The sequence below is a fragment of the Neovison vison genome, chromosome 5, assembly GCF_020171115.1.
Source record: "Neovison vison isolate M4711 chromosome 5, ASM_NN_V1, whole genome shotgun sequence".
NCBI lineage: Eukaryota > Metazoa > Chordata > Mammalia > Carnivora > Mustelidae > Neogale > Neogale vison.
Genome location: NC_058095.1, coordinates 24690750 through 24701836, shown reverse-complemented (window position 1 = coordinate 24701836; position 11087 = coordinate 24690750). Strand labels below are relative to the sequence as shown.

General features: G+C 50.8%; 1 protein-coding gene across 1 annotated transcript; it reads right to left on the bottom strand.

The window, feature by feature from the left end:
- Positions 1 to 335: 335 nt before the first annotated feature.
- On the bottom strand, positions 336 to 7624 carry CCDC92B (coiled-coil domain containing 92B). Its single transcript, XM_044250465.1, has 3 exons — positions 7441 to 7624; positions 3902 to 3949; positions 336 to 934 (listed from the first exon to the last, which is right to left on the bottom strand). The coding sequence occupies exons 1-3, from the start codon at positions 7622 to 7624 to the stop codon at positions 336 to 338; spliced, it is 831 nt and encodes a 276-aa protein (XP_044106400.1).
- Between the last annotated feature and the right edge of the window lie 3463 nt (positions 7625 to 11087).

The following is an 11087-nucleotide window of genomic DNA, read 5'->3' as shown; positions in this document are numbered from 1 at the left end:
GTCCAACGATTGTCAGCTTTCCCGGGACAGGGGGAGACCCTCGCCCCCGCCCCTCCCTGCAGCAGGATGGGGACCAGATAAGCCTCCGTACTGCGAGTCCTCTCCACAAAAAAAGGTGCACTCTCTCAGCCCCGCGGAGGAGCCCCCTCGGGGGAGAAGGATACAAAAAGGCTAGGGCGGTAGGAAGAGCTGGGGGGAGCTGGGGCCGCCTCCGCTGGATCCCTGGAGGAGCGCCGGCTCCCGCGACCCCCGGGACCCGCCTGCGTGGCCCAAGGTGCGTCCCTAGCCGGAGGCCGAGCCGGCCTTCCGCACTCCCCACCCCACAACCCCTCCGCCTACTCCGGCTCCCGGGGAGCGCTAGGCGGGCTGGGCGCGGCTGGCGGGCCGGCTTGGTCCGGGGGCTCCTGGGGAGGCGGGTGGCGCGGGCTGCGGCCGCTGGGCCGCGGGGGCCTCCGGGGGTAGAGGAAGAGCGCGGGGTCGGGCATGGGGTCGATGTCGTCCAGGGCGCGGGTCGCGCGATCCCAGGCGGCCCAGTCCCGGCCCGGGCCCTTGGCTGCGGCCTCGGCGGCGGGCGGGCGGCGAGCCCGGTGTGCTCGCCGGCGGGGCCGGGGCTCCGTGGCGGCGGCGGTGGCGGCGCCGGGGCCCGGGCGCGGGGTCTGCAGTCTCTGGCGCGCCGCGTGCAGCTGGCAGGAGAGGTAGGCGGCCGCCTCGGTGTGCTTCTGCAGCTCGGTGCCCAGCACCGTAGCACGGTGGCTGCGCCGCCGCAGCTCGTCCAGGAAGCGGCGCTCTTCGGCGCGCAGGCTGCAACGCAGCGCGGACACCAGCGCCTCCCGCTGTGCCACCTCCCGCCGCAGCTCGGCGTTGGCGGCGGTCCGGGCGGCCAGCTGCGACTCTAGCGCGCGGCACTTGCTCTCCAGCTCCCGGGACGCCGCCTCTGGGGAGGGAAGACGGAGAGAAGAGATGATGGTCTCCGCCAGGTCGATCCTGCACAGCTCGCCGACCCACGTTACAGAGCCGCGTTTCGCCCTCCCTCCCCACTCATGGGCTACGCTAGCCTTCCTTTCTCTTCCTCGGGGCCCTTGGACCTATCCTACTCTTTGGCCTGTTTGATTCGTCAGGTTTCAGCTTAAATGCAAAACCCTCCCTGGTCACTTATGTGCTCCATAAATATTTGTTGAACCCTTACTATATGTATTGTGCTAGGCATAGGGGATATGGAGGATAATAAAACATTCCTCATGAAGCTTACAGCAAGCATAGTGGGAGAGGTATAGTACATAATCACAAATGAATGTGAGCTTGCATCTGTGACATGTGCCAAGGCCATGACTCACAGGAGACTGTGATCTAATGAGGCTTCTCAACGGAAAAGCCACTTAGGCTAGCAGGAGTTGGAAGAATGAGTTGGAGTTTAGTGAAGAGCTTGAGAGGAGGCTGGTTTGCACAGAGGAGCTGGTGCAAAGGCTCCAGGGTAGGAGAAACATGCAAGAGCAAGGGACTGAAAGACTTGGGACCTGGGAATGTGGGCAGCAAAAGGGAATCAGTGGGCCCTGGGGCTTGTGGTTTCTTTCTTTCTTTCTTTCTTTCAAATACTTTATTTATTTATTTGACAGACAGAGATCACAAGTACCCAGAGAGGCAGGCGGAGAGAGATGGGGAAGCAGGCTTCCTGCTGAGCAGAGAGCCCAATGCGGGGCTTGATCTCAGGACCCTGAAATCATGACTTGAGCGGAGGGCAGAGGCTTTAACCCACTGAGCCACACAGGTGACCCTTGCAGTTTCTTTTATAGAGCATTTGTTATGTTTTGTAATTTATGTGTGTTATTTATTGTTAGCCTTTGCCTACTGCACTGAGTTTCTTTTTTTTTTTAAAGGTTTTATTTATTTATTTGACAGAGATCACAAGTAGGTAGAGAGAGAGAGAGGAGGAAGCAGGCTCCTGCTGAGCAGAGAGCCCGATGCGGGGCTTGATCCCAGAACCCTGGGATCATGACCCGAGCCGAAGGCAGAGGCTTTAACCCGCTGAGCCACCCAGGCGCCCCTGCACTGAGTTTCAACACTGGATATATGTTAACTACCCAGAGAGCTTTAAAAAATAGTTTCCTGGGCCCTAACAAAGACCGACTGAATCAGGATCTCTGGGATTGGACCTGGGAACTGACATGTCTTCAATGTGCAATGTGTCCATGTAATTCTAATGTACCCACAGAGTTGAGGATCCCTGTCTCCCCGATCATGAGCTCCATTTCAGCAGGGAACACATCCTGGGATTAACACATGTGAGTATTTGTAGAGATAGAGATAGCTGGAAGGTGACAAAAGGTAGGCAAAAGGTGATTCTGGAAAGGATAGGAAAATCAGCAAATGGTGGGGGAAAAAGAAAGGGAGGCCAAACCCACTGAGAGACAAGATAAAAATCAGGACACTGGGCAATACCTTGAGCTCAGATGACCCCTGAAACCCTTTCAGAGGAAGTATAGTAGGTGGGGTGAAGGTTGCTGTTGTTACGGAACTGGTGTTTGGGATGTATGCCTCCTTTCTCCAAGTATCAAGACAGGAAGATGGGCGCCTGGGTGGCTCAGTGGGTTAAGCCGCTGCCTTCGGCTCAGGTCATGATCTCAGGGTCCTGGGATTGAGTCCCGCATCGGGCTCTCTGCTCAGCAGGGAGCCTGCTTCCCTCTCTCTCTCTCTGCCTGCCTCTCTGTTTACTTGTGATTTCTCTCTGTCAAATAAATAAATAAAATCTTAAAAAAAAAAAAAAAGACAGGAAGAGGTTGCCTCTGGTTGCCACTTAAAGAAGTGGGAAGAATTCGTTCAAGTCTATAAATGTTTATATCTTTATGCATGAATATGCAAAGCAATTTGTACGACTCTCAATGTTTTACGTTAAACTTAAACTTTCAGCTTTCTCCATGCCTAAGTCTTGGTCATGTATGTAGCACTTGATCTAATCAGCAGCACATCAATATGGCAGGGAGTCCCATCCCTGTTAAATCCCTCCCGGCTAAGAAAGACTATGTGGTGATTCATTTTAAATTAACCATTTACCAAGTCCCTCTCCATGTCTTACACCTGGAGACAATGGATAACACCCAGTCCCACTTCTCAGAGATCATATAATTTTGGTGATTAAGATCTCAACAATGGAACCCCTCCCCTTTAAAAAAGTTTTAATTGTAACAAACACCAAATAACATAGAGTTTACCACCTTAACCAATTTTAAGTGTACAGTTCAGTAGTTTTAAGTAAACGCACATTGTTGTGCAACAGGTCTTTAGAACTTCTTTGTTCTGCAAAACTGAAACTCTGTGCTCACTGAACACCTTCCCCCCTGCCTCCATTTTATGGGTGAAGTAATAATCTGTAAACAAATGTTTTAGTGGAATTGCTATGTGGCAAGAAGTCATGCTTTTGTAAAATGAAGGATTTGCTGATGTGCATGTTTCTTTTTTTTCCTCATCTAGATAAATTTCCTTCAAGTCATGGACTCCACATTACCATTGTGTTGCATCTCACCATTCAGCATCTTGTAGGGTGTGGACCACTGACCATAGAAATCACTTGTGCAAGGATGGGAAAGATGAGAGAGGTAAGTCATATAGAAAGGAGTAAAGTCAGCCAGATGGACTTCTTGAGTACCATATCTGTCCTGTGTTCATCTTCCTACTTTGGATAGAGACGTGTATACAGGGTATGGTGGTACAGGTTGTTCATTGCACATTGTAACCCAGATGAGTAGGCAAATGGGGCTGACATCCAGCACTCTGTTCAGCAAGTTGAGGAGTGGCTGTCCCACATGACTGGACTAGGGACAGAGAAGGCTTGCGTCCTACTAAGTGGTGGGGAAAATGTGACTGTTGGGCTGTTGTGGCATTTCCCCATCAGTCATCCTTCTCTTACCTTGCTGATGATACTGGGCCTCTCTCATCTCCAGATCACGAGTCAGTTCTGTGGGGAGGACAGAAAAGAAAAGGTAGTCGTGAGTGTGTGTGTGTGTGTGTGTGTGTGTGGTGTATGAGAGAGAGAGAGAGACAGAGAGAGTGTGTGATCAGGGAATCACAACGCAGTGAAAGTGGCAATATTAGCATCCTTAGAAGCCATCTGAACCACCTTCCATACCTATTTTACGGCAGTCCAGTGAGAGGAAGAGATGAATAGAGGTGCAAGGCACAGCCCAAGCCTGATTGGCCTGATTCTAAGCCCAGAGATCTTTCCAGTGCAAGGGCCATGGGCTGCGTTTGGAGGTTAGTTCAACCCTTGGACTGAGGAGCCCGGCTTGCTTTTGGGTCCTGGGGGAGTATTTGCTCCTTCCCAGCGGTGATATACAAATATCTAACGTGACAGCCAATCAGAGCCACTCTGGAGCAGTGCAGGGCACAGCCCCTTTAGGGTTTAGTTGGTGTATATGGGAAGGCTGGAGTCCTGGGCTGCTTGGGGGCCCTGGAAGGGGACTCAGGGCAGTAGATATTTACCAATAGGGTAAATGCGTTTCACTATTTTCACAGCCAGTACTGCTGTGCCTGTGTTATTTTCTGAGTATCTGCCAGGCTCCTTTCCAAACCCTGTTTCTGCCATATTCCGCAAGGCAAGGAACGGGGCTTCAAGGAGGATAGCGCCACCTGGTGACGGAAGGCCTACATGGCGCTCGCCTCTGCGCTGAGGGGGAGGTGTCAACTCGCTAAGGGTGCTGGTGTTGAGAGAGGTTTCTTCGAGGGCGCCAGCAGCCCAGCCACCACCCTTGCACCTCCCTGTCTTCCCAGTCCCCATTCCTTACCGCCCAGAATGCCCCATCCATCGCCAGCTGAGTTTGATAATTTTTTCAGCCCCACCCCAACTCCTCCAACTCCCCCCTGGCTCAGCTGGGAAAACGGAGGGAGTCCAGCAGCTGCTGGTGACAGACAGGATCTCGTCTGCAGCAAGTGTGTGTACCTGCAGGGATGCAATCTGGTGCCAAAAGGGAGGATATGTGGACCTGGGAGTGGGATAAGGTAGCAAATCTCTGGGATCAATGCCAGCAACACCTACATAGTCTAGCCTTTGGGCCCTCTGCCCCTCCTTACTGGCTCTTCCCTTGGGATGCCAACTGTTGCTAGGAGACCGAGAGCCAGGGTACCTGGGCCTTTTGCTGTGACCTGAGTCTGAACCTCCTTCCTGGAGCTCCAGGGAGGACCCTGATGCCTCTATCCTCTAGGGCTTCCTGGAGACAACTTGGCCCCTCCTTCAAGGCCCCAGAGTAGCCCAGGGGATTTGGTTCTGCCACTATCTCCCAGTGGGCCAGTTACACCCTTAATCAGGGAAGTTGGGGGAGGGGACTGGGCTCCACTCTCCCATCCATCAGATATCCCTGCCCATCTTCTGGCCAGAGTCTAGACCTTTAGAAGAGCATGCAGGGAGATCAGATACCCTGTGTGACCTTGGGGCAGTAATGACACCTCTTTGAGCCTCAGTATTCTCCCTGAAGTGGGGACAAAATCACCCCTGCTTCTCAAGGGGCTATTGCTAGGATTAAATTAGAGAAAATAAACAGAGCACCCAACTCAGGGCTGAGTCAGTGCTGAATGTATGGGCCAGTTCTTGTTACCATGCAGGCTGCCCCAACACCCAGAATATACCCACCCATATCTTAAACCCTTTTAGTCTGAGTGGCACGTTTCTGGCAGGCTCTTTCTGAAGCCCTCCCCAGCTAGTTCCTACATTAGCTCATCCCCTCTTTTATCCCTCTCCCAGCTTCTGAGTCCTGGTTTATTTTATTTTTATATATATTCTTAAAGATTTTATTTATTTATTTGATTTATTTGTTTATTTAGAAAAAAAGAGAGAGAGAGAGAGAGAGGCTTCAAGCTGGGGGAAGGGCTGAGGGAAAGACCATGCGGGGCTTGATCTCAAGACCCTGAGATCATGACCTGAGCCAAAACCAAGTTGGGCGCTCAGCTCAACCAACTGAGCCACCAGGTGCCCCTATATATTTTTTTAAAGTTTATTTTATTTTTTAAAGTAGGTTCCATGCCCAATACGGGGCTTGAAGTCACATCACTGAGATTAAGAGTCCCATGCTCTACTGACTGAGCCAGCCAGGCAGCCCTCTGAGTCCCTATTTAGTCTCCTTGAAAAAAATCTTTGTTTTGCTCCCTTTCTCTCACTCCTCCACCCCTTGGAAGAAGGGCCTTATTCAGGTATTTCAGCCCCAAGAGTGGCTTCTTCAGGCCAGCCCAGAGTTATTTTTATCTCTGTAATCAATAACAAGAGGCTGCAGTCCCATACCCAGCTGGGAAGGGTGGTGGGGCTGTTCTAGCCTCTTACACTTTCTTGGGATCCTGGCCTATGTCCTGAGTGGAAGAACCCAGGTCTTCAGAATTAGGGCAAAGCAAAAAGAAATTAGGGCAAGAGCTGTAGGGTCTTAGGGTATGTTCATTCTGGTTTTCCTTTAATGTTGTCACGGCAATGAAAAAATGCATCTGGCAAGGACATCAGGCAGCGAGGAGTTGGTGCGGGCCATCCCTGCCCCCTGGGCTGGCCTCTGCTGCCATCCAAGTTTCAAGGAAGATGGCAGGGAGCCTGGCCTAGGAATGTAGCAGCTGCTTCTGCATATGGAACCAGAAGAGGATGTGGTGGTGGAGAGTCAGGACGATCAGCTTCTCCTGCCACAGACTGAGAACCCAGGCAGGTCACTCAGTTTCCCTCTAGAGAATGGGGAGCCTCGCATGAGCAGGAGCTGCAAGGGCAGTAGAAGTCTGAGCGTCTTGGGGAGAAAGTGTGCAGAAAGCTGCAGAGGCATGCACAGCTGAGCATCTGGAGCTCTGGGTTCTAATCTTGGCTCTGTCACTAGCATATTGTGTGGCGCTCTCTCTCACTCTCTCTTAGGGTCTCAGTTTACCTTTTTGTATAATGAAGACGTTGGGCTGTTCCAGCTGACACATTCCATGAATCACTGACTCTAAAGCCTGTACTTGGAGACTCAGCCTGGGTGAGCACTTTGGCCAGAGCCCAGCCTCTGAGAGGACAGGTGGCTGAAGCCTGAGGTCCAAGAGCAGAGTTCAGGCCTAGGTTTTGGCTTCATTCTTGGTATCTCCTTCTGTTTTTGTTCACAAATCCAGTTGGTTGCCAAGTCCTTCCCTTCACTCAGTCTCCCCCCACTGATCTTCCCCTTCCTACCCTTTCCCTTTCCATCTCTCTCCGGACCATTTCATCAGCCCCACCACGAGTCTCCCTGCCTCCCTCCCAATTCACCTTCTGTACAACTGGCAAGTTTCGCATTTCGCAATGCAGTGTGACGCCCTTCAGAAACCTTCCGTGGCTCCTTACTCCCCAGGAGAGCAGGCCAAACTTCTTAGCCGTCCTGATATTTGTCAGGGTCTTCCATGATCTCCCCGACACCCCTCCTCCCTCCCCTCCCCCTCTCCTTGCCCTTCTCTCCCTCCCATCCTCCCCCCAACCCTCACCTGAACAGCGTTTCTGCAGCCTCAGGATTTCCAGGTGCAGGTCTCGCAGCAGAGCCATCTGCTCCTTTTTCAGGAAGCTGATGTGGCGTTGTACACTCTGGATCTGATGCTCCAGGGACACGGTATCCATGGCAACCCAGGCCTGGGCCCCACCTGGGTGGAAGAAGATAAGGTAAACCCCCATCCTGTGGGCCTGTCTGCCCTGCCCACCCTCAGATCCCTCTGAGCCTCCTGCTGTTGGGGCTCCCATTGCCACCAGGCAGATGGTTCTATGGCTGTACTCATTTCCCCTGTGTTTACTCACCCAAGTGTCACCTGTGTGTTGTCGGGGAAGTATTTATTCCCATTTAACAGATGAAGAACTAGAGGCCTGGAGGGAAAAAGCCGCACTCCCCTGCCTGCCTGTAACTTTAGCCTTTCTGCTTCTCAGAGAGGAACACAAATGGAGCCACCAAGTCAGGGAAGGGAGACAGAGATAGGCTGTAGCTTGCTTCTTCTTTTTTTTTTTAAAAGATTTTATTTATTTATTTGACAGAGAGAGATCACAAGTAGGCAGAGAGGCAGGCAGAGAGAGAGGAGGAAGCAGGCTCCCTGCTGAGCAGAGAGCCCGATGTGGGACTCGATCCCAGGACCCTGAGATCATGACCTGAGCCGAAGGCAGCGGCTTAACCCACTGAGCCACCCAGGCGCCCTGTAGCTTGCTTCTTAACCAGCTTTGGGCAAAGCCCTCTCTGTTTCTGGGCTCTTGGTTTTCTCATGGCTAAACTGGAGGAGCTGGGGAATGGAAAAATGCATCCCACCAGCATCCTACCAGTAAGCATTAAGCAAGGGTGCCCACCAGCCGGCAGACCAGAATGATGGTTAGAGCACATCCTATCCCAACCCAACTCCATTTCTCTGACTTAACCTTAATCCGGGACTCTGGGCCCCTCTAGGTCGCAGAGGAGGAAGATCTGATGAGTATTTTACGAACACCAACTCTGTGGGCTGAAGGCAGGTGGCAGAATCCCTTTTTATTTGTTCATTTATTTTTTAAAAAAGATTTTATTTATTTATGTGACAGACAGAGATCACAAGTAGGCAGAGAGGCAGACAGTGAGAGAGGAAGAAGCAAGGTTCCCTGCTGAGCAGAGACTCCGATGCAGGGCTCAATCCCAGGACCCTGGGATTGTGACCTGAGCTGAAGGCAGAGCCTTTAACCCACTGAGCTACCCAGGCACCCCCAGAATCCCTTTTTAAAAGAGGAATGGCTGGCTCAGTCAGTGGATCATGTGACTCTTGATCTCGGGGTTGTGAGTTCAAGCCCCACTGGGTGTGGAGATTACTTAAAAATAACATCTTTAAAAAAAAAAAAGAAGAGTGGGAGACCTTGATAAGGAGACCCATGCCAGTGAATCCATGGTGATCACATAAGACACTGTGAAGGGAGGGGAGCTCTGCACCCCTGAATCTTAACCATGCCCTGGCTTTGCAGCCCTCCCCCTTTTGACTCCATCCCTTTCCCAGGAAGTCCCTCTTGTGATGATCACCATCCTGGAGAAGGATAAGCAGAGGGCAAAAACAGGAGGCAGAGTTCTCGCCTTTTCTACCAGGGATTCCCTAAGCTTTTTGTTTGTTTGTTTGTTTTGTTTTGTTGTAAGTTTTTAAATTTATTTGAGAGAGAGAGAGAGAGAGAGAGCATGCAAGCCGGGTGAGGGGCAAAGGGAGAGAATCTTCATGCAGACTCTCCGCCGAGTGCAGAGCCCAACACAGTGTTCCATCTCACGACCGCAAGCCCATGACCTGAGCCCAAACCAGGAGTCCAATGCTCAACCGATTGACCCATCCAGGCACCCCACTCCCTAAACTTCTGAAGGAGTGTTTCTACCTGCCCCAGAAATTCCATGGGCCTTGGAGAGAAAGGCCAGTTGATGGACCACTTTTTCGAGCAAATGGTCCCCTCCAGACTGACTTTGATATAAGTCCCTGCAAATCCAGATTTTCATTTGTAGGGTTGCATCAAGCAGGTGCACCTGAGAAACTCACATTGGTCTCTTGGACTCCCCTTCCTTTACTCCCTTAAGCTAACCAAAGAGGCCTTTCATTTCAGCAGGGGGTGGCCCTCTGGCCTATGGCAACCACTGACTACATTTACATTACTACATCTGCTATGTTTAAGAACTTTATACACATTACCTTGCTTCAGCTAACTGCCTTTAGTAGATGTTACCACCCCCATTTCACAAATAAAGAAACTGAGGCTTGGGGCACCTGGGTGGCTCAGTCATTACGCATCTGCCTTCGGCTCAGGTCATGATCTCAGGGTCCTGGGATTGAGCCCCGCATTGGGCTCCCTGCTCGGCCGGCAGCCGGCTTCTCCCTCTCCCACTTCCCCCTGCTTGTGTTCCCTCTCTTGCTGTGTCTGTCTCTATCAAATAAATAAATAAAATCTTTAAAAAATTTTTAAAAAGTAAAAAAAAAAAAAAAAAAAAAAAAGAAACAGGCTCAGAGCTGAAGTAATTTGTGCCAGTTCACGTGGTCCATAAGTGGTGGCAGACCCAATTCTCCTTTTTTTTTTTTTTTTAAGGATTTATTTATTTATTTATTTGACAGACAGATCACAAGCAGGCAGAGAGGCAGGCAGAGAGAGAGGAGGAGGAGGCAGGCTCCCTGCTGAGCAGAGAGCCCCATGCGGGGCTCCATCCCAGGACCCTGGGACCATGACCTGAGCCGAAGGCAGAGGCTTTAACCCACTGAGCCACCCAGGTGCCCCCAGACCCAATTCTCTTACTGGGTCTTTTGAATCCAAAGTAGGTTCCCAATACTCACTCTGAGAACAGTCCTGGGTTTGAATTCTGAGTCTTTCAGTTATCTGCTGTGTGACTTGGGGCAAGAAACTTAACTTCTCTCCATCTTTTTTCCCTTCTTGGTAAAATGGGGCTAATGGTAACAGTCTTAGTCTAGTTGTGAGAATTAAATGAGATTAAAAAGTGCAGAGCACTTCTCTGTCTAGTGTGCAGGTAGGTTATTCCTTGTCTTGGTTTGCTCCTTTATTCATTCATACCTTCAGTAATCTATTTGTTGCCAGCTATGGGGGTATGGGAGACACACTGATGAACAGAACAAAATCCTTGCTCTTGTGGAGCTCATAGGATGAAAAGGACCAAACAAACAAATAAATAAGTGCATCAAATAAAAAATAATATTGGTAAGTATACAATTATAATCTGTGAAGAGCACCCTAAAAGAAACATACAGGGTAACGTGGAAGAATATAAGGCGGGACCTAGTTTAGATTTGGGGCCAGAGAAGGTCTCTTAAAGAAAGTGATTTTAAGCCAAAACCTTGTGGCAGGCAGAACTCTAAGCTGGTCCCCAAGATTCCTAGCCCCTGGTAGATATGCCTTCCTGCGTCTTCCCCTTTGAGTGTGGGCAGGATTTTGAATATGATGGCTTTTTTCTTCTGTGATTAGAAAGGATTTTGCAATGTAATAAGGGTTTCTAATCAACTGACTCGGAGTTAATCGAAAGGGAGATTATTGGGGCGCCTGGGTGGCTCAGTGGGTTAAGCCGCTGCCTTCGGCTCAGGTCATGATCTCAGAGTCCTGGGATCGAGTCCCGCATCGGGCTCTCTGCTCAGCAGGGAGCCTGCTTCCTCCTCTCTCTGTG

What these genes read in the sequence shown, in the direction of transcription:
- CCDC92B (XM_044250465.1), bottom strand. Translation starts at nt 7,624, where the DNA reads ATGGGGGTTTACCTTATCTTCTTCCACCCAGGTGGGGCCCAGGCCTGG. An exon ending in GCTGCAGAAACGCTGTTCAG is followed by an intron (nt 3,950 to 7,440) that starts GTGAGGGTTGGG and finishes TCCTCCCCACAG; the next exon opens with AACTGACTCGTGATCTGGAG. An exon ending in GGCCCAGTATCATCAGCAAG is followed by an intron (nt 935 to 3,901) that starts GTAAGAGAAGGA and finishes TTCCCTCCCCAG; the next exon opens with AGGCGGCGTCCCGGGAGCTG.